General features: G+C 38.7%; 5 protein-coding genes across 12 annotated transcripts; 2 read left to right on the top strand and 3 right to left on the bottom strand.

Annotated features, from left to right (window-relative positions):
- Positions 1-1,131: 1,131 nt before the first annotated feature.
- Positions 1,132-5,503, bottom strand: mtfr1l (mitochondrial fission regulator 1-like). Of its 2 annotated transcripts, XM_056767757.1 has the most exons (8): positions 5,370-5,503; positions 4,756-4,864; positions 4,559-4,666; positions 4,253-4,362; positions 3,687-3,898; positions 3,157-3,511; positions 2,746-2,880; positions 1,132-2,630 (listed from the first exon to the last, which is right to left on the bottom strand). In XM_056767757.1, exons 2-7 carry the CDS (start codon positions 4,768-4,770, stop codon positions 2,769-2,771), a joined length of 912 nt encoding a protein of 303 aa, XP_056623735.1. In that variant the 5' UTR covers positions 4,771-4,864; positions 5,370-5,503; the 3' UTR covers positions 1,132-2,630; positions 2,746-2,768. The 2 variants fall into 2 exon arrangements, with proteins under 2 accessions (XP_056623735.1, XP_056623734.1); XM_056767756.1 differs by lacking the exon at positions 5,370-5,503 and having other exon boundaries at positions 4,559-4,689.
- Positions 5,504-5,650: 147 nt separating this feature from the next.
- On the top strand, positions 5,651-13,239 carry si:ch211-15d5.11 (nuclear receptor coactivator 7). Of its 3 annotated transcripts, none has more exons than XM_056768060.1 (15): positions 5,651-5,900; positions 6,476-6,671; positions 6,793-6,956; positions 7,195-7,262; positions 9,275-9,412; positions 9,638-9,769; positions 9,848-10,032; positions 10,135-10,385; positions 10,547-10,691; positions 10,904-11,066; positions 11,181-11,291; positions 11,406-11,558; positions 11,711-11,806; positions 11,895-11,968; positions 12,100-13,239. In XM_056768060.1, the coding sequence occupies exons 2-15, from the start codon at positions 6,610-6,612 to the stop codon at positions 12,233-12,235; spliced, it is 1,878 nt and encodes a 625-aa protein (XP_056624038.1). In that variant the 5' UTR covers positions 5,651-5,900; positions 6,476-6,609; the 3' UTR covers positions 12,236-13,239. The 3 variants fall into 3 exon arrangements, with proteins under 3 accessions (XP_056624038.1, XP_056624036.1, XP_056624037.1); XM_056768058.1 differs by having other exon boundaries at positions 10,135-10,445; XM_056768059.1 differs by lacking the exon at positions 5,651-5,900 and adding an exon at positions 5,914-6,079 and having other exon boundaries at positions 10,135-10,445.
- A 1-nt stretch (position 13,240) lies between these two features.
- Positions 13,241-18,298, bottom strand: selenon (selenoprotein N). The gene is made up of 12 exons (XM_056768061.1): positions 17,939-18,298; positions 17,371-17,488; positions 17,114-17,244; positions 16,806-17,018; positions 16,559-16,683; positions 16,199-16,336; positions 16,019-16,100; positions 15,735-15,923; positions 15,388-15,493; positions 15,140-15,252; positions 14,482-14,583; positions 13,241-14,398 (listed from the first exon to the last, which is right to left on the bottom strand). Exons 1-12 carry the CDS (start codon positions 18,128-18,130, stop codon positions 14,234-14,236), a joined length of 1,674 nt encoding a protein of 557 aa, XP_056624039.1. The 5' UTR covers positions 18,131-18,298; the 3' UTR covers positions 13,241-14,233.
- Positions 18,299-18,829: 531 nt separating this feature from the next.
- On the bottom strand, positions 18,830-20,174 carry znf593 (zinc finger protein 593). Its single transcript, XM_056768034.1, has 4 exons — positions 20,069-20,174; positions 19,578-19,789; positions 19,428-19,490; positions 18,830-19,227 (listed from the first exon to the last, which is right to left on the bottom strand). The coding sequence occupies exons 2-4, from the start codon at positions 19,775-19,777 to the stop codon at positions 19,101-19,103; spliced, it is 390 nt and encodes a 129-aa protein (XP_056624012.1). The 5' UTR covers positions 19,778-19,789; positions 20,069-20,174; the 3' UTR covers positions 18,830-19,100.
- Positions 20,129-21,962, top strand: morn2 (MORN repeat containing 2). 5 transcript variants are annotated; one of them, XM_056768028.1, is made up of 6 exons: positions 20,129-20,228; positions 20,449-20,496; positions 20,593-20,699; positions 20,845-20,981; positions 21,102-21,200; positions 21,448-21,954. In XM_056768028.1, exons 1-6 carry the CDS (start codon positions 20,216-20,218, stop codon positions 21,452-21,454), a joined length of 411 nt encoding a protein of 136 aa, XP_056624006.1. In that variant the 5' UTR covers positions 20,129-20,215; the 3' UTR covers positions 21,455-21,954. The 5 variants fall into 5 exon arrangements, with proteins under 5 accessions (XP_056624006.1, XP_056624007.1, XP_056624008.1 ...); XM_056768030.1 differs by having other exon boundaries at positions 20,173-20,228; positions 20,596-20,699; positions 21,448-21,962; XM_056768031.1 differs by having other exon boundaries at positions 20,190-20,257.
- The last annotated feature ends 125 nt before the right edge of the window (positions 21,963-22,087 follow it).

Below are 22,087 nucleotides of genomic sequence, written 5' to 3'. Positions count from 1 at the left end.
ATGAGTGCTCTTATTTAGTGGAAACTGTAATAAATGTAGAACATCTAATATTGGCCACATGTTTGCAGATGAAAGTTGTAAAACTTCTAAGCAACATGATAAATTAACCTCATGTGTCACGAAGGTCACTATTTATAGTCTCAAACAATGACAGTGGGCTCTATTAAACATAATCTCCATAGACGTCTAAAAATCCTCTCCGATCTAAAATAGACAAAATCTGCTTTCCAGAGGTGAGGTGTGATAAAGTAGGCCAAGGACTCCCACAAAAAATAGACCGAACACTGAAACTGGCCTGATCAAATCAGGTCTTTGAGAAAATTAAAAAAGGAGGTTAACTAGAATCTTCGAAGTCACGGGCCTCCCAGGGGGTGAATGCGAGGAAGTGGATCCACTCAGTGTTAGGAGGACCGATCTCACCGTTATACCTAACTGGCGGAGACCAAACACAAATGTCAGTTCCACATCCATACAGCTCCTTTAAAATAATACATTATCTGGTGCTTAAGCAAGCAAAACCAAAATGTTTAAACTTAAGATGAGACTTCTGATCACAGAAATGATTTTCCTTTCTCCAGAGTTCAACAGTTTATTACTGTTTAAGCCCAAGACATTTCATTCATGTGACGTATTTCATTTTATTTCTTTATTTGGCAGACACTTTTTTCAAAAGAGACATATCGACTAACCTGCATGTTTAAGATGCTGACTTAATTGAAAAAATTAGCTCTGACATATCAAAATAAATCAATGATATTGTTTTATCTCAAAACACACAGCAGTAAAGTTTTTTTTGTAAGGCATGTTTGTAAAAACTACTTAAACTTACTAATTTCACTAAGGTCTAGTCCTGGCTTTATCTAAACCTTGTCTAGGAATCTGCCGCTATATGTAATGTAACACTTTTGATACAGGTCTGATCCTTTGAGATTTGACAAATGTGCATGGCATGAACATTAATCTATTTTTAGGATTCCACAGTTAAGTTACAAACCATGTGATGGAAAACAGCTGGGATGTAATCATTACAACACCTGCACCAAAAAAGTTCATGTGTTTTAGTATATTGGTGTCAGCAGTACAAACAGTAATGCTACCCCCATGTGGCTGCTGAACAAAATACATGATTCATTTAGCCTTTAAACCATTTATTTCTGCTGCACTCACAAACACAGGCCGTTATTTCCTTGTTCAACGAAAAATGCACAGTATACGAGTATCTTTTTTTTCTAAAATAATCCACAAACTGCATGATTGAAGAAGTCTTCGGCTCTCACTATATCTGAAACTATAGATAAAACCCGGCAGTCATCACACGGTCTGGCATCTGGCAGGTACTAAAACATATCACCATATTCAGTGCATACACTTTTTATTACAGCTCCAATTTCCAATTAGCTTTGATGAAATGTTCTTTTATGAATGTTATAATAATATGTGTACTGTGAATTGTCTATTAAACAGGCTCAGGAAATAAACCTGTGTCTTTAAATTAGATTATGAAGTTATGTGCAAGTATCTACTTTTCTTGGAGTATTGTAGGTTCTGAAAAAAGAATCTGACACAACTGCAACTTATAATAATGTACATGTCGGACACATTGAAAGGCTGCAAGCATGAAACATTTCCAAAAATGTGAAACAAATAAAAAGCAAATGTTGTATTTGGTTCCCATATTTGTGACTGTTCAATGCATGCCGGCAGCATATGCATTAAAACGGCTTCTTGCTACACTTAACAAAACAAAAAACGCATTAATCATCATATAAAATATGAGGGTTCCTCAAACGTAACATCACATATGCCATTCAGTTTAACAGAAAAATGTACAATGTACAGTTTTCCTTTTTCACACACCTCCTGAAGATAAACCACACGCATCATGAGTCCAAACATATTTAACACAATTCTCTTAACCACACTGGTCTTGTGATAAAATACACACTTCAAAAGTCTATAAGGAGAAAGGGAACATCACAAAGCAATAATAACAAGAGAATGTGCACATGCGTACACACACACCCTTTAAATAGAAGAATGTCCTTGCTTGTTTATTTCCTACATGGAGACAGATGTAGCTGCATGTATTGCAACATCAGATCGCTCATCAAATATGGCTTCAAGTATTGCAGGGTTGTATCAGGGAAAGTGTAAGGCAAGATATAAACTTCTTTCATCTCAAAAATAAAAACTGACAATCTGAAAAACTGGGCTCTTCCAGGAACCTCCTGTGGTTTCATGGCTTGAATAATATGTTGGAAAGAATGGGAACTTTCTAAGCAGATGTTACCGTAAATGTGAATGAAACAGGAAGTAACGCATGGATTTCGAAAAGTATAACGTAACGACAAAGGGAAGAGTGATCACCTATCTGCCGAGTAAAAAGACCACCCATATGGAGCCTTATGTACAAACAAACACAGGCATTACAAAAGCATGTACACGGCCCATTTGGCAGCTCAGTGCCAGCTGGAGAGTCTGTGTATGTGTGTGTGTTGACGAAAGCTGCTCCTATGTCTTTCCGCCACGTCACAGCGGTGCGGCATTGTGGGAGCACTAAGGAGCGCAGCAGATCTCCATTTGAATTATTCAGAGGCATTATGGGGTTTCCATGGAAACGGTCCACAGGCCTATCAAGTCAGCAAAAGAAAAAGTAGTTAAAATTCCAGCCATGTTTTATTCACTAGATTTGTGTCTTAAGTTCAAACTTTGGACCGAAGAGAAACATGACAATTTCAGCCTTACAGTCAGAGTGTGCGGAGATGAAATTATTTCCTCACGCTCATGTCATCGTCCTTCAGAACAAATTTCTTCCTCAAGGCTTCAGATATAAGAGAGGTGGAGTCTTCCTCCCTCAATGAGGTGCACCCACGGTTGTATCTAAATAAAACACAAATAATACCCACAATTGTTACTTGCAATATTTATGAGCTTCATCAACAGTAGTGCTCTCAAAACAGTCAAAACAACTATTATTGTTGTTGATTTGTCATATTCTTATATGTCATACTTTTGGACCTTCACTTTTAGAAGCAAGTACTATTAGACGAATGAATCGTCCAATTTATAATTCATGACCCAAGCCAAATTTAAAAGGTATATGACTGCACCTCCGCTTTGTGAATTTGTTCTGTTCCTGGAATCAGCAGCGCTCACCTCTCCTTGCTCATCTTCATGCGGTTCATGTCTTTCAGAATGTCCATGACATCAGCAAAGCTTGTTGACTTTGACAGAGACACCGTGTCTTCCTCTGGCTCTCGGAAGTCCATAGTTGGGTGATCAAGGTCAAAAGTTGCCGACCCTGTCATGGAGACTGGTGGCATTGGATCAGGCATCAGCTCAGAAACGTCCTCATCCTCCTCTTCTACTTCCTCCTCTTCCTCTGTGACATCACTGATGACAAAGGAGGCTGTTGGTGCAGCCTGGTAAGCAGCTGTCTCAAATGGAGCCAAGGAGAAGCCCATACTAGTGTCATCAGGGGACAGCAGGTCAGGGGTGATGGGATTCGAATCTGAGTGAAAATTTTGAGAAGGATATATGACACATATTTGAATGAAAAAAAAACAAATAACGTTTATGCTAATAAAGCTTAGATCAGAGTTTTTTAATATACCTCCAAAATTTAATCAAAGTATTGCAGAGGTGTCAGACCTAACAAAAATTTGACTATATAAAGACTATTCAACCTGAGTCTGAAGCGACTATCTTGGCGATTTGGGCTCGGAGTCGACTCAGCTCATCCTGTAAAGCTGTTGTGCGGTTCATAGCAGTTACACCTGGTTTCTTCAGACCCTCGACCCGTCTGCCTTCTCGTCTAAAGTTGGGTACAGAAGAGTTTCTGTGCATAACCAGCAAGGGTGTAGGCCTCCACTCATGCCTAAGCGGACGTGCGTCACTCCTAAAAAACAGCAAAAACGCACTGGTTAATGTTTTCAATTGTTGTCACTGTAGCTCAATTGTTAAATTCATCAGAGGGAACTGTATTAAATAAAAACAGTCAGCATTGACATTGTTATATATTTAGGTTTGAACAAAAAAATTTGGAGGTGATTTTTCCTACTATGAGAGTCAATGGGGGGCAAAATCTAGTCTGGTTATAAGCATTCTTCCAAATATATTTCTCTGTTCATCAGAACAAAAAAATGTATAGATTTGAAACAACTTGAAGGTGAGTTAAAGATCACAGAATTTATTTTTGGGAGAATTATCCCTTTAAAACAAGTATATCACTTCTGTTGAAGTAATAATTTACCTGACTCTGGCATACGTTTCCTCCTCATCATCTGCAATCCAGGCAATATCTGCCAGCGTAGGCACCATTGGACCATCCCTGGAATTAACTGGAGGAAGGCCTGGGAGCTCCTGTGAAACAAAAGAAGCAAACAACCATTTCGAAAGTTTTATCTTACAACACAAACAGCATCATTCTAATACAGATCCTGGCTCATTAATTATAGTACCTAAGTTGTAACGGTTTTGAAACCTGAAATCGCCATGTGTTTATGACAGTGGATGAGTGTTTATGATCGGTGTATATAAAGCATTTTCCATCCCATACCTGGAAACTTGCCCTGGGACAGGGTTTAAGAGGCAGCGTAGAGCCAATTCGTCTCACCACACTACGTGTTGAGCCATGTGGTTTATTTTGCCAAATAGGGATTACCTCCTGAAGAACAAGTACACAAAACACTTACAATATAAATTACACAAAGACTTAACATAAATACAAGTTGCTTTAGATATTTAACTACTTACTGCCTCTGTTTCCATTTTGCTGGGATGAAGGAAGTCAGTGCCGCCTTGGATTGTATGATGGTGATTTGAGATTACAGCACACTGAACATATTTGACTGCGTTTCTTTGCCTATAAATAAAGAAAAAAAAACATGTAATGTGCTATGCTAAGTCAAGGGAAAAGCTTATCAAGATGTATCGTTTAAGAACAAACAAACCATGACATTTAATGCAGTCACGTTTTTAGTTTGTGTACATTAAGTAAATAAAGCACGTGAAAGTGCGTCTGCACTTATCAGTAATATCTGGCACATACCAACACTATTCAATTTACCTGAGCAAACAGATCATTCATTTATTGAAGTTATTACTGAATACACAAAATTACCATAGAAATAAACAAATTTACGATAAATCCAATTTAATGCATCAATAAAAAGACAGTGGAAAAACGTGAACAATGGAAATCTGGAAAATGAAAATAAATCAAAGTGTAAACAAAGTAAATAAACCAAACGCGTCCTGTGACCCTTCTCTATTTAGCATCTTAGCTAACAAACGACCTCACTGATATGTAGCTTTTAATCATACATTTTGAAGAAATATAGCACATAATGTGTTAGATAAATGTATACCGGCTTCTTCGTGCAGATTATATTGTTTTCCTTTGCGTTGTGAATTGTCAAAGAATCTTTTCTCTGCGTTCTGCTAGCTGTTTAGCCGTTCGCTAAGCGCGTCCCCGGCTACTTAGCATAGAGTGCATGAGTCGGAAGTACGTCTAGTCACTACGCTCTGTGATTGGGCAAAATCCTGCATATATTACTTCACAGACCAATAGAGTTGGACATTCCAAAGAAAACACCATGCGCCTCCGAGATACAGAATAAAAGTCGCCGGATGTCTACATTTATAATTAATACGCCCTCAGTGCCATACTGCAGCGAAAGAAATATAGGCTAAAAATCAAAACATGTCGAGTTATATTTTAAATAGGAGCACATATTGATGATTTTGAATGAAATAAAAAGTATCAGTTGTGGATTGTGTGCTCTTATCTAGTGACTGTTGACTGACAGATTAACTGCAGTAGCATCAAAACACATGACCGCGCATCATGCGGAACGGCCCGATCATCTGGTCGTTACATGGGATAATTAAAGTCCGAGGTAAGTATCTGATGCTGGGGCAAATTTTGTGATGTTAGGTTGTCATATCTTCATTTAGAGATACCCATACAAACACCAGGCACCAGGAGTGATCCATCTTCAGCTATACTGCAGGAGATTTTTAATGTGGAAGATAGTAATGATCTGTCACAGATTCTGCAGATTCAACATTGAGTGACGTAAGATATCTGCGATTTTCTGTTTATTAACATGGTAAATCTACATTTGTTAAGGGTCTGCTGCCTGGCACAGACGTGCGACATTGTTATTCATCTCGGGCCTGGAGGGACTCATCTGTTATTAGCAGAACTTGAGACGTTATCAACCATCACATGCTCTGTTTTTTGGCTTTGGTTAGATATTAAAACACTCTTTTAAAGGAGCTATGAGTGTAAGACCTTGTAATTTTAATCTTATCTTGAGTTTGTGTATGTAAAGTAAGCAATTACTGAATTGGGCATTTAGGCACAAGTAAGCATATTTGCATGCATCTGTAAGCTGTTGGTATTTCCTGACATGTATATTTATTATATCTATCCTCTTCCTCCATTTCTCTCTTCTCACTCATAATGCAGGTGTTGTGTAGAGTGCCGGGAATACTGATGAGGATGGTGAAGAGAAAGAGGAAGATTTCCAGGTGGGGACACTGATTTCTGCACTGGTAAGGTGAAGATCTCTGGCCAGTTCTCAATCTCAGCAGTGAAACCTCATGGACCACACAGCTCATAGAGATGAGAGCAGAACCCGCTGCTTTGGGAATGTTCAGAATAGGTAAGATTTGGAAACAATATAGAAATGTATGGGTCATACTTTGATAAAAAAACAGATCAGATAAGAAATTGGAATGTGTACACCAAGCCCATAGACAGTCCTGTCATATTTTTTTTTCCAGACTTGGATCAAAGCTACCGGCTGGAATTTCGCAGCCCCCTGGCTTCATTATTGCTCCGTGTTCCATTGGCACTCAGGGTGTATTGGGGAAGAGTGTTGGGCAGGAATATGTCAAAGGACATCACCAAATCCGAAACCCCAAACTGAGACAGTACTATCTTAAGGGTATTTCCCATCAGAATTTGATTCCGTATAAGCTGCACTGTTGAGTTTTAAACTGATCCATTTACTGCTTGCCAGATGATTTCAGTGTTGTTGTTTACACAGCTGTGTTGCGAAATCTTAATCATCCTCTTGAGTCTGTAAATGCACTTTTAGTTTATTAACAGAAACAAACAAATCTGCTTTGTCTGTAGTATCTTGTACAGCAAGACTACAAATAACTTGCCTTTTGTGCTTATAGAGGCAGCATTTCCTCCAGAAGTTCCGACAACAAAGACTTTGGAGTCATGCAGAAACACTAATCATGGGGTGGGTAAAGTCTCATATTCACACGATGTCACCATCATAAAGAACTTCAGCCCAGGGGTGTGACTAAGCTATGGCTTTTAGGTTCGAAGCCTGACTGTTTAAGCTTTGGTTAATATTTAATGCCTTTTTTATCAAATAGCAAATTTCTTGAGGTCATTTCCGATTGTTCACTTTAAAATGAAGGATTTGAATGAAGTATTATTTACATGCTTCACGTTTATCAGGGTAAATGATGTACAGTTTAAGAATAAACAGACACTTAATATACCATCATATTGTGTGCAAATTTAACAAAGCAAAATTGATGCAGATTTTTTTGGGCATGATGTAGGTGGGTGTTTCTGTCTGGACACTAGAGTAATGGTGTCACCAGGATGTAGTCAAACTCCTGCTGTTAAATGTTACTTCCAACATGCTACATTATAATTTACTGTAATCCTGATAAATTTGGAACAAAGGTCATTGAAACACCCGGTTCAGTCAAGTCAACCATTCAGACTTTTGTAACGATACAGTTGGATTCTCATATGGATGGATATTTCAAGCAGAATACAGACATTTTACAGCAAATATAATAGGAGAATATCGACTACCAAAGTTTGGGTAACTAATATTTAATTAATATGTAAATAAGGCTAAAGTTGTTAGCTCTCACTGTTTACTTTTACACAATGGGGTTTGCTCATACAACACAACCAAAAGGAATTTCTTTGTAAATATGTAGATTCATGTTTGTGTAAATTGTCCCATTCATTTGAATGTGACATGAACGCAGTCCTTTGTCTCTTAACAAACATACTGAGCTGATTCTATAAGTTATGCTAGTTTAATGAGCCAGCAAAATCATTTTTACTCCTTATGCATCTTTTAAAGGTTGGTCAAAAAGCTAGATTGGAGATTTACTAATGTGATATGACAGGAATAAGAAATATCTTGAAGATGGTAATTTTCTCACCATTATTTTATTCTTGTCTAGGACTCATCTTTTTCTCGCCCACACACACACCGGCATATTGTTTATATCTGCCGTTAACATAAAATATAGGTCACTGGATGTATCTGCCTATGTCTCAGTACTGTTTCTCTTAAAACGATGTAACTCAGAGGGTCTGTCACAAAGCGTAAAACAATCCTCAGCTCTGGAGATTCTCAATTTGACTTGTCTTTTAAACGGATTTCTGTGTGTGTGGTATGCTAAGCATGCTGAGATTGAATCATTTCAGGTCTAGAAACTAAATATTTTTTCATTTTCACATTCTATTTACAGCTATGTAAATGTCTATTTCTCTGCTATTGATTTATAACTTCAAAGGTTATAGGCAAAATTCAATGCAAATCATTTGACTGAACCAAAGATTTGCATTACTAACCAAGTATGCGCAAGGAAATGAAAAATTAGTTTAGAAGGACAGATATTATTTTTGCAGTGTGCATTGTGTAACAATTATGACACAAAAATAATTTGACCTTTCAGTTTATGGCAAGAAAAATTTGATCACACAAGGGTTTGCAGGTTGAATAATGTCCATTTAATTTGACATATTCGATGATTATGTATATAAAATGAATAGTAAGGAATTACAATTCTAAGGAATTAAAACAATATAAAGTGACATATTTTGTTTCTAGAACAGATGAATCCAGATGCAGCAGTGTAAAGTGAGCCTCCTATCCTCCACCTAGAGGCCCATATGTAAATATTACTGTACCAAGAATATACAGTATCTATTTTCTGGTAAAGACCTGTTAAATGCACGGTCATTGGTCCAGATATATAATATAAAATATCAATAACCGATTTAGCCAGTTCATTCTCTTATTCCACCCTATGATCCCATTTGCATGAATTATGTATCCATTTCATTTGTTCTGTTTGTGACGGTTCCTGCTTCATCCAATCAGCTGATGTCACCGGGCTATAAATAAGGAAATGAGGGGCTGTACAGCAGTGTGGTAGAAGGGAAGTGAAACAGTTTGTGACTATGTCTCTCCTTATGAACCGTTTCACACAGTTCCCCAAGAACAAGGCTTCATCTTCACCGCCAACTGCAAGTCAAGAGCAAAGCCTTGATCCTGCGGTCGACAGCATCGTTGGGGTAACCCAGGCTCTTGTGTCCCCATCAACAGATGCGGAATATGACAAGCTGACGGTGAGAGACTGTGTCAGAGGGGATGTTTGTTTACAAACCATTGTTGCTAATGCATGGGTGTGTAACAGTAGTGAACGGCCTGACAAAAGCTCCGTTAAGGAGAAGCGAAGCATCAATTGACAAGCTTTTGCTGTTAAGGAAATTGAACTGAAATGTATTATGTAGTACAGAGCACTTTGAAACATAATTCTGCCGCTTTGTGTAACGTTTATCCGTCTCTCAAAGGACGTGGAGGCGGTGCCTTTACCTGATGGGAAGGTGTGTCTATTGGCTCTGCCTTCTGAATGTTCCCAAGGGCAGGGGCCAGCAGGCATGTCTTGCCTCAAACTGTTCTCTCGCTATATTACAGATAGAAAGGTGAGAATTATTTTGAATGCCTTGTGTCTCCAGTGTCATTTGGAGGATATTTTACTAGCTTTGTTTCTTTCTCACTAGGGTGTAGTGTCTGGAATATTGCTGGTGACGTCCAGTAAGATCTTCTTCGACCCTCAGAAAAGTCACCCACTCGTGCAGGAGAACGGGTGTGAAGATTATGTGTTCTCCTGCTCTGTGTATGATCTTGCTTCTGTGTCTTTCTACAGAGACATCTCCCACATTCACTTCAACAAGGCCACACACAGGTGCTTCCTGTTTTACTCATCATCTAAAAATATTACATTGGAAGAGCAATGAAACGGACACATTTCTTCACTCCATTAATGATGTCTTAAACCTCCTTTCAGATTTAACAGTTTTAAGACATCCTCCCAAAACCAAACCAAGTGCAGCGTCCGTCTGCCTGCGATAGATGCTGTTCTCACTCCTGAGCCCTCCACGCTACACCATCTGCCTGTGACTCTGGGTACAAAGGCAGAGAAAGAGGATGAGGAAGGTATGGAGACTGGCGACATGGCTGAAGTTGAGAGACAGCTGACATTGGAGTCTGGAAGAATTCTGACGGCCGCTGCCACCTTTTGTTGTGGTGGACCTGATGGTAAATATGAACATAGAAGCAGGGTGGAACAGCAGTCGGGTTTGGATAAACAGCTGTTAGGTAATCTAGAACTTGTTGTCATGAATTTTGGATAGAATGTAATCTGTGAATGATTTAAGGAAATAAGACTTAATTCACTAATTTCTTTCTTTGCTTATCAGGTTCCTGTACTGCTACATCAAGTGCCGATACAGTTGGATCTCTAATGTTTGTGAGAATTCGACTAAAACAACAGGGGAAGAGAAAGGCTTTGTTTAAACCTAAAATTACCTCCAGAGACTCTTGGTTCACAATGCAGCAGGAAAGGTACTGTGCCTTACCTTATGGACCTGTTTAATATGCTGATAATGTGGTTGTATGATTTAGAAACATTGAAACCCACAGCCATAAAATACTAAACCATACTGACAGTCATGGAGTGGAAACTATAATAATCTTGTTTTAATAGCCTCCCCCCTCCTCATCACTCCTTCATTTTTATATGGTACAAGTGCTGTCAAGTGTCATTTGTGCCGTAGTTCAGACAAGCTGTACGCGTACCTGAGCCAGCATCGGCCGGACCTGTGCATCCTTGAGGGAGGTCAGGAGGAAGCTGATGAAGATTTTGTGCTCCTGGATGAGGAGGAGCAGGAGGAAGAGGTTGAATCGCCAAGAGAAGGACGGGCAGGGGAGGACTGGGAGGTCAGGCATTTAATGGATTTACATATACTTAACTAAATTCGTTCTTTTTGCTTTTATCGGAAAAATGTGTATAGGTGTATACCTTTTTTTCTGGACCCTTGTTTTTCTGGGCAGATGGTGACAGTGGAGGAAAGTGCACCGAAAGCCTCTATTTCCACTGAACCAGAAGGTCTAAGTCACATATTGAAGCAGAGTGTCATACTGGATCCTCAGCAAGTTAGAGAGGTCTGCACACACTCACTTGTATACTGTAAGCTTTGGAAGCTAAAGGCCAAAATGATGCTCTGGACTATAGGTAATTTGGTATGTTCAAAGTGTTTAGCCTGTGTCTTTTCTTAGATCTCGCAAGAACTGCCTCCACGTACAATCGGATACACGTGGCGTCTGTCTTACAGCATAGACAAACACGGCGCCAGTCTGAAGACTCTCTACAGGAAACTTAGCACCACAGACTCACCTGTGCTGATTCTCATCAAAGACCACAACCAGCAGGTCATACATTATTTCTAGAGCTCTAATTAGAAAAGTATAAAAGTTGAGGCTCATGAATACATGTCAATACTGGGACTACATATATACACAATATTCATGTACTAACCGGGAATTTTTGCTTTTGCAAATGTTAAAAAAATCTTTTTTTTCAGGTTTTTGGGAGCTTCCTCTCGCATCCACTGCATCCCAGTGAGACTTTTTATGGCACTGGAGAGACGTTCCTGTTTCTGTCTCATCCTCGCTTTAAGGTACATTTTAAAAAAGTGGAAATGTTTCCTGGTTGTGAAATCATGACAATAGAGTTCTTCATGGGATTGCCGGTCTGTTTCTTTTAAGTGTTTCCACTGGACTGGAGAGAACTCTTTCTTCATCAAAGGAGATTTGGACTCTTTTGCCATTGGTGGAGGAAGGTACAAGAAGGCTTTGCATGTTCAGATACAGTCTTAATCTGGAGTTTTATATTTAGAACTGGGACTATTAAACTGGGACATGTGCGTTTTATTTTTTAAAGCTTGATTTTTCTCATTCTCTTTTTTCCCAGCGGTCACTTTGGTCTGTGGGTGGATGAGAGGTTGTATGTTGGCAGAAGCAGCCCCTGTTTCACCTTTAATAACTGCAGCCTGTCTGAGACCAACGACTTTACCATTCTCGAGCTGGAGGCCTGGACATTCGGCTGATTTAGCATGCTGTAAATAACTCAAAGTTTCACGATTTAATGGAGAATATGGCCATTAAGAAAAAAGACAACTCTTTAGAACTTGTAAATGAAGAGACAGAAACAGGAACTTCAGGTTGCAGACTGTGTGAAGAGGGATTATTCTGCTTGAAGGTTTATCAAAGAGAGATGAATGAATGCTCACTTTACTTATCATCTCACTGCCATTATCCAGAAGAAAACCTATTTCATCTTGTGATTTAAGATGCGGTTGGTGAAGTCCAGTGTTTTAGGCCACATCAACTCAACTGTATGAAATCACCTTTCATCACTGTATGAGAAATAATATCTAAATTCTAGGACAGTTTGCAGAATGAGCTGTCGAAATTCATGGTACTAGTGAGGTTGACCATGGCACCGAAGTGCCATCTGGTGGTAGGATTGTTCCTAAAAATATGTTTACAGTATGAACATCTTTATGAGGTCCCTCCTCGTATATAGGATATGAAAATAAGTGGAACCCTGTAAAAAGTGTTGATAAAAGCCTCTCTGCTGTTTGAAAGCGATTGATTGGTATCTTTGGTGTCATAAACACTGTTTTTGCATTATTCTGGGCCAACAGCAGCACTTTTACACATGGAAAAGGTTTCTCGTGAGTTAAACCACAACTTAAATGACTGGGCGGAATACCACACATTAAAACTCGCAAACACACAATCCCAGAATAGCATGTTTCATGTCTGACAAACTTATTTGGCATCATCTTAGAAATATACAAAGTATATTTATACTTTGTGAACGAGTCCCTGTAGGATAACATACAATAAATTGTGTAAATAACTTAATATATTAGTGATATTATTGCACAGGTCAATTATCAAAATATCGGTTCTAAAAACTAAATTATAGTCATTCAAGACTAATGCAATATTTATGTGCTGTCACTGTAAAATCTGTGTTAATTTCTAAAAGTGTTAACTCTTGTTACCTATTCAAATATCAGATCAATAAAAACACTTAATAATTACAAAAGCGTCCTTTATTTACTTAAAACAAGTACAGAATTGCTATTACACAAATAGGATGTTATTGCATACATATAGCCAAAATGAAAGATTTCAGTCACAAACCTATTGCACCGTTAAAACAGCGTGTAATACTACAGCCACTTATGTCAACAAATGTAGTGTTCCTGTTTCTAATATTTTGAGTGTAAATAGAATGTATTAGACATAAAAGTAAAAAAACATACATATAAGATGACTCTGCCATTAAATAAAAGTGGACATCAATAATGACGAGTTGTCCATGGCAACTTCGCTGCATCTCTGTTGTCAAAATCCATTGTTTTGTCTGTGTAAGCATGGTGCCAGAGAAAGAAAAGGTTGCATTGCTTCCCCAGACTTAAACAATAACATCAGGTCTGGCCTCACCCATGCTGGGCTTTCAGATCAGACCATCACAAACTGCCAAATCCAGGAAACCATGACCAGCACAGTTCTATCTCCCACAGAACCTTCTAAAACCATACAGAAAATAAAGCAGCGAGTGTATGAAATCAAAAATATAAAGTGGTCAAATATGCATAATAGTTCAAATTATCAGGATGACAAATTATAAACACTGCTTGTTCAGAAATCTTAAATTCAGACAAAACTGACATTTGTTCCACTACAAAATTTAAATTGTGTATAGATTACACTGAGTAATCTTCATTGGAATGACAAGCAGCACTTTTAACTGTTAACTTTAAATGTTAAAATATTATGATAATTTGTGCAAAGTGTCGTATACTGGAGGGTACCAAAGGCTTTAATAAGATTAAATGTGTCACACTAAGGAACAAATAATGCAGTCTTATAAATGAAGTAAAATCTGGCATTTGTGGTGTGTACCAACTCTCTTAAATTTCTTCTCCCCATAATGTATCTAAAAGCACATGAGGATCAAGTTTGGCATTTCCTCTTTCTTATAATCCCCCACATTTCTCCCTGATGTCTTGATTGTCTGGAGAAACGTCTTATTCCAAATAAGGTTTGGCCTTTTCCAGTCCTTCCTGCAGAAAGTGGATGTATGTGGAGGTTGAGGGATCCTCGAAGCCAGTTGAGAAACTGAGACCTGGTCCATCTTCCTCTGGATTCATGGATGTCTGGTCGAGAAAGTTGTTAGCATTGATGTGATGGACCTGCAGAATATAAAAAAATTGTAAAGTGAACGTATTTCCAGTTTACTTCTGTGTTAAATGGTCAAATTAAAAGTCAGGCTTACCACAGTGCCATTGGGCAGTGCCACCATCATCTGCACTGGAAAGGTGTACTTTTCCAAATGTAAATGAGCCTTTTCGCTCAAATCCGGATTCTTTTCATTAGCCTAATTTAAAAAAATTAAAAGCAGTAAGTATTTAAATAAGTCTAAATAGTTACAAAAAGTATTTGTTTGAAACTCTACGAGGTCACATTGTACAGTACATGTAAGCTCTGTTTCCATCACAGTTTTTATTATGCACATTTTTGAAGTATTGCTTCAGAAACATCCAAGTTTCTAAAAAAATGTCTTAATTCGTTTTTATGCTCACTTGTAATGGTTTTCGACAGAGTTAGTGTGAATTACGGGAGATGGGGAAACATTTGCCAAAGACAGTCTAAGTCTGACGTGACTAATAAGCCATTTCAGCTAATTACAACGTTTCCGGGTCTTGTTTTATTTACTAGGTTACCAATGCCGCCCACATTAACAACTTAATGGAAATTCACCCATTTTACATTTGTTTTTGTTCTTCATTTGGGAAAAGATTCCCTTCATGTTTGGATAGAAACCCAGTCATACAAAAGAGATGCATGATCAGCTTTGTGCCTGAAACATAAACACTATATTGATGTTCCTTGTTTCAGTTAAGCTTTACAATCGAATACAAAATAACCCAAACCTGAAGATCTTCTAGTTCTTTGACCAGAGACCAGCTGCTGATGAAGCTCTGGTTGAGCAAGGCCAAAACGGGCGAACTCTCGAGAACCGTCTCCCGAAGAGTCCGCCCCGAACCTGCCGGAGATAAGAATCAATAATGTTCTTATTTGACATAGCTGTATATTTGATACAGCTCTAAGAAATGTATTGGTATTAATTATCCTGAAATATTTGAACCACATACACAGTTCCTCTTTGTGGGTGACTGACCTCAGCATGACTGGTCATCCAAGGCTCCCCAGAGAAGGATGGAGTGAACCAGCTTCTTCTCTGCATCAGCCCTGTTAAAGGCCTCACTGAATGGCAGGTATGGCACCTACCAAAGAAAAATAAGCTCTAATGAGACCATTGACATTCAAAAACACTCCAATCTGCACTCAGATCTAACAACTGAACAACAGGATCGAGCCTAATGCACCAAAATCACCGTCCTCTTAGTATATAATCTAAGAGATGCTCATAGTAACTTTATTATAAATTGTACAGTTACGTTAATGGATCACTCAACTGGAATATGAAGCACAACAACAGGTGAAGAATTGCATTAAGTGACAAACCTTTGTAAACGGGTACATGGTGACCTCCAGTCGCCTGGCTGCTTCTTCTCTGCCGATCTCTGCACTCCAGACAATCTCCTCGAACACAAACTGAATGGGTTCTCCTCCCTCCCCTCGGCTGTCAATCACGTTTCCGTGCTCATCATAGATTACAGAGGGAGTTGACGGCCCTGCCGCTCTGAGCTCCATCTGTTAACATAAAGCACAGATTTATTTATCTTGTTTTAACCAAAAACAAGTCCATCATGACTGAGCAGGGTGTCAGTTTAAAAACAAAAACCAACCTGGGGCAGGTATCCGATATCCACCTCCATGTTGCTGCTCTCACTGGCTCCATACAGCCACTCCATGTCCACGTTTAAAGATCTGCCATTTAAAAACACACATTTCTGAAAATTGAACACACTGTTCTCTTCCTATGGAAATCTGCATTACATGAAAATCATTGAGGAGAGCACACTTACTTGTCATTTGGTACGTATAGGTGAAAGCTTCTGACGTGAGATGCATCTTTGGACAGGATGATGTTACCCGCAAACTGACCAGGAGTGAACCAGAATGGAAAACCCGGCACATCATTTAGCTGGAACTCAGCATGAATTCTGGAACACAAGAACATTCTACTTAATAGATCATGTCTGGATTGGAAGCGAACAGTTGTTGAAAATCATGTTAAAATGAGGGAGAGATTGACATTTACAGTATTTTTATACTGTAAAAAATAACTTTTGTCTGTTTCCCATATGCTGTATTCTAGCCCACACAAACCACCCTAAACCACTATCCAACACTGAAACCGGACCGTTACTGTAATATTATCTCACCTAAAAACAATGTCGAAATAATAGTCGCTTGTGGCACGTATTAAGGCCACAACTCCTTGTGGAGCAAAGCGGGATTTGACAAAGGGCCGCGGGTGGAACATACTCAGTAGAGAGTGGATCAGCACCTGGCAAGACAAAAAAATCATCCAATAAATCAGGGAAAAATCTATATACTTGAGGATTAAAAAAGTCCTTCAACTGAAAGTAAGAATATTGTAAGTTGCTAGTAACAGTTATTGCTATATACCTCCTTTCCCCGTGGTGTGGGAGGATGGTAACGGTTATTAGGAAGGTAGCCAGTGAAGATGTTGAGGTCGCTGGGAACGACCCACCAGGTGTCGCCAAGGGCAGATTTACCGCTGGGTGGCAGGAAGACCTTGAACTGACTGGCATAATATGTGGAAGAAGGAACAGCCGGGCGCTTCCATGACCGCAGGCCACTAAGAGAACTATGAGAAACCTAAAAGGACAAAGATAGAAAATTATCCCATCTGCCTGTATTTTAACTCAGTTTATTGCAGATATTTTGTAAATTATAAATCAAGGGTAAATTACCCCTAAGAAGCCATCTTTGCTCTTAGTCATGCTTTCCAACAGCAATGGCTGCATGGTAGCATGTAGGGTCAACGTCTCTCCATTTGGATCAGGTGGTATCTCCTCCTCAAACTCTGAGGGAGGTGCCACACCTTCAAGCAACAGAGATGGACCATAAGAACTTTTGGCTGGCATTCTGTCTTCTACAATAGTGGTGTCTGTGGCTTTTAAACAATTCAATAGTCAACATCTACCTAGTAAAGGATTATAACCGTTACCTGTGAGTTTTTCGGCAATAGGCTTAAATTCTTCTGGACTAAGATAGAGGTCATGATCAGTGTCCAAGGATGAGAAGAAAAAGAGCCCGTCTGCTCCCAACGCCTTCAGTCCGGCCTCCTACAACACATCTGCACTTAGTTGAAAAAGAAGTGCAGCACACTTGCCCAAGGGCAATAGCACACAATAACAACAATCTACTTTAACTGAATTCCTGAAGCCAGACAGAAAAGAAAGCCATATGGGACAGTAACACTGAGATATGAGGGGGGGGATGGTGTCCAAAGAATCTTGCCCCAGCTGTGGCAATTAAAGCACCCTTGTAAAACACCCCAGGGCTGGGGCAACAAATGAAGCATTACGTGGCAAAGACTGGAGTGTAAAAAATAAATAAACCAGCAGTGTTATACACTACAGAAAAGACTAAAGCTAGCTTGACATAACTGTACAGCCTAATAAACGTTTATTTCTTCCCTGATAACAACAAGTATGAGAGGATCCCTTTGACTGCTTTAAGGAGCATCCCTTCATTACGCTTTAAACTGCAATAAAATACTCTAGTTAACTTACGTGTCGTTTAAGCAGCTGGGTGTCCTGGTAATATTTTATGCAAAAGCCCAAAAAAGGAACAGCAGCGATCATCAATAAAGCGGAGAGAGTCTGCTTGAGACGTGGTCGGGAGACCCTACTGGATGGAGACGCGCGCGCCTCATGATCATCCTTCGGGTCTCCAGCATTAGTTTTATCCACATCTGCGGCCATCCCCTAAGATTCTCGGTATCAATACAGGCACACAAAAATAAGCCACGGTGGATAAAGCTCCTGTTTAGTCAAACTAAAGCCATGAGTTCGTTTTCTGCGTGCGTGCAATGTGCCGCTCCATTGTAGCGGGTCAGAGGAAATGCTCCCGACTCTCCGGCTGAGGTTTATCGCTCTTAAAGGGCCAGTACACATTTATTATTAAACCTCCATGGCTGTGTCCGTAGATCCAGTGAGATGCCGATGATGCACGGAAAGCTTCTAGTTATGCGTTTTAGTAGATTATAAAACATGTTTATGTTTGACCATAATTACACTGTTTAGGGCTAAAGAATGTAATGCCTCTGGATTTTATAGTTTGGGGTTCTTCGTGGTAATAGTCAAACATGCAAACAGTTACATTTGATACGAAGCAGAAATATGAGGTAAAAATACAATTAACAAAGAAAACATTGTAATAAATCTAAAGGGTAACATTTAGAAGAATATAACTATAATATGAAACACATACGTAGTCTTAAAATCATCTGTTTGCTGTTGTATACGATTTATGGAGATGATTACCAAATTAATTGACTAAAATAAATAAAACAATTGTTGACCTGTTGCAGTCCTCTATTTACATATTGGAATTATTATTCAGGTCTGGCACATTGAATATTGTTCTAATATAAGAATGTAAAACATTGAAAGGTTCTCCACACGATTGCGAATTTTTTATTTCCATCATGTCATAATTGCACATCAGTTAACAGCTTTACATGTGCAGCGGGAGTAGGTGATCTTTACAAGAAACTGTGATTCACATCTTTTATGTGTACTTCTTGTTTACATAGAATATCCCAGAAACTGGTCTAAGTTTGAGATTTTGCACACCTTTTCATGAAATAACAGTGAAACAGGTTAAATCATTATTCTGAAGACAAACTGTAAAAAAAGTAAAGATCCCACAGAGGCAGAGCCAAATACTCTTTCAGTCCATATTCTCCTCGACCTCCTGTGTGTGAACCTCTTTTGTTTTGTGTGGGATGTAGGACCCCATTCCCGCTGCCCGTTCTGCTTCTGCCTGTGTGTACGGCTCTTCTCTCAGCTGCTTCAAACTTAAATATAAAAAACATATTTCAGAAATCCTGGACAACCAGAGATATGTTACTGAGCTTTAAACGACTTCATGAAAATCGTAGTTCTGAATTTAAATGGAAGCTGCCAATTGGGTTCTCAAAGAAATCTATTTCATTTCAATCCAAGGGATGGACATCAATTATTATTGTGCAATAAATGAGAGATTATAATCGCTCACCGTTTTTTATGATGTTTGGTTTTAAAATGCTCCTTCAGGGTTTTCAAATCAATAAAGTGTCTCCTGGAGATAAAAATATAACGAAAAGCTTAAATCGAATGACAAGTAAATAGAAAAACATTAGATGAGATGTTGTAAGATGTGACTTACGCGCAGTGGAGGCAGTAATTCTGGGCACAGCCTGTGACGTCAAAATCAACCTCTTGCTTTAGTAACTTGACAGAATTGACGGGGATCATATCAACATGTATCTGGTCAAGGTCCTTCGTCCTGCGCTTAGTCTTCCATTGCTTAGCAATGTTCTTCTTGCTACCGTTTTTGTGGTTTCCCACCTGTTTGGATTTGCCCATGGTCTGTCTTTCCTAAAGTGACAGACAGAAAATAACTATGTTGTATAAGGTCCCTTTAACACAAGTAACATTGAAAAAATAAATCTTAATATATAATCAGAAACGTTTCTGATATTAAATATGACAGTATCACCATTAAATCAAAAAGATGCCATACAAAACATTTTCTAAATGTTTGATCGCTACTTATGTTTGCTACCTCTCTATAAGTAAACTTTCTACATATGTCATTACGAATAACGTGGATTTATAAATCAGAGGTGAACCAAAAGTGTTCATAAATTTACTCACGTTAACACGCAGCTGCCTCGCATAAAACACAAAAGAACAACTTCCGGGTCACGCATGTAATGCACACGTTCGTTCACCTCTAGGTGGTGGTAATGCAACGTATCGCTCATAGCCCATCAGACGAAGTAGAGTTGATGCGTCGTTGTCATGGAGATTCAAAGTGAGTTTGTAAGCGCAGCATCATGTCTGGTAAATATAAAACAATATAAATAAATACAAATATGTGTGTGCTGTAATGTTGTATTGTAGATAAAGAGAAATTATGGTTTCATAGCAAAATCTTTACTTGTCAACTCCGAAACAAGAAATATTCGACTCTTTAGAAATGTCATAGATAATATGTATCTTTATTAGATCATTATACCTGATTTTTGTTACAGAAACAACACGTAAAATGTGTTACATTTTCCCAAATGGAGACAAATATGGTAAGTAAACTGTCACTTTTTGACATGTCCGTGAATGTCCATCACGCATGCGCTTGTGTACAGTCTTATGTGTGTGTGTGTGTGTGTTGCGTTTAGAAGGAGAGTGCTGTCGTACGTCAAATGGTGTGGTGATGAGAAAAGGTTTTGGCACACAAACATCAGTTTCTGGAGTGACATACACAGGGGAATGGGACAATGATATGGTGCGGTCATCTTTCAATATTAAAAAACAATCACATGTGGACCAAAGCGCCCTAAGGGTCAATAGTTTACCAATGAAGTCTTATTTTGTATTTCATTTAGATGTTACAAGTAAATATTTACATTTAATATCTCTACCTTGTGCAGATGAATGGCAGTGGAACTCTTACGCATCCATCAGGATCAATTTACACTGGCCTGTTTAGAGACAACATGTATCATGGACAAGGAATTTACAAATTTCCAGATGGGACAGAATACAACGGAACCTTTAACAATAATAGGTGTTATGCTATGAATGAAATGTGTCTATGGTCTCAGATTTATGTGTTAAAGAATATAATTCAACCCTCCATGTCTAAATCCAATACTAAATAAATGTCAACATCTTTCATGTTTTTCAGATTACAGGGTGATGGAGAGTTCACAGATTTACAAGGACTTGTATGGACTGGATCGTTCCACAACAAAGCAGCACTAGGACTGAAACTTAAAGTCAACATGTAATATGCACTGACACTGTATTTCAGTTACTTTAGTAAATTGCTGGATTCTGAAATGGATTGTGTATCATCCTTGACTGTGGTATATTCAATTTTCAAGTGTTTGTCATTTTTGCAATAGGACAAAATGCAAACTATCAACAGGTTAAACCTATAATAATTAATACGCATTCAATCTTTTTACAAACAAAATCATTTAAGCACCTACTCAATGGGGTGACTGTTTGCATCATTTTAAGAATTACAGGCAATAAAACCATGGATAGTGATCTTGAATGGAACACAATATTACATTAACACAGCAAGCAGCCCAGCGGCATAGACGTGATCTGTTACAGGGATGAGATAAGTCTCAGCTGAACACGGTAAACAACAAGAACACATGTTCATGCACACAACACCTCAGAAAGAATCAGGACTTTGTTTCGTGGCTGTAGTGGAGAGGAATGTGATCTTCTCCGAACTGCACATTTCCCCTTCATTCATTGCTGGAGTGTTTCTCCAAAATACACAAGCATGTGCAAGCAGCTTAGCTCATGACCGCGAAGTCAGGGGTTGGGTGGGACCGTGAAGATCAATTTCCTGTTCTCTGAGGTGCAAACGTGTTTATGTGGATCAGTACTGCTCATGAAGTTCAAACGCCTGAAAGTTTGCCTATACGTTATAACAACTTCAGGAGAGTGGTTGAGCAAAAGTTCTGCGGTTACTCTTGTGCTTTATTAAAACTTTGTCAATGTAATGAAACCTCTTGTTGACGTTTTATTTGTTTCATAATTTGTCACCTCAATAAAAGTTTGAATGACTCAATGTATTCTCTTTGACAATAATTTGTGAGTGTTTTTGTTCATATGTCTTAAGACCACGTTCAAGAGGAAAATGGAAAATTG

The sequence above is a fragment of the Triplophysa dalaica genome, chromosome 15 (genome assembly GCF_015846415.1).
Source record: "Triplophysa dalaica isolate WHDGS20190420 chromosome 15, ASM1584641v1, whole genome shotgun sequence".
Taxonomy (NCBI): domain Eukaryota; kingdom Metazoa; phylum Chordata; class Actinopteri; order Cypriniformes; family Nemacheilidae; genus Triplophysa; species Triplophysa dalaica.
Note: the sequence above shows the minus strand (reverse complement) of the source record. Positions and strands in the feature narration are given on the sequence as shown.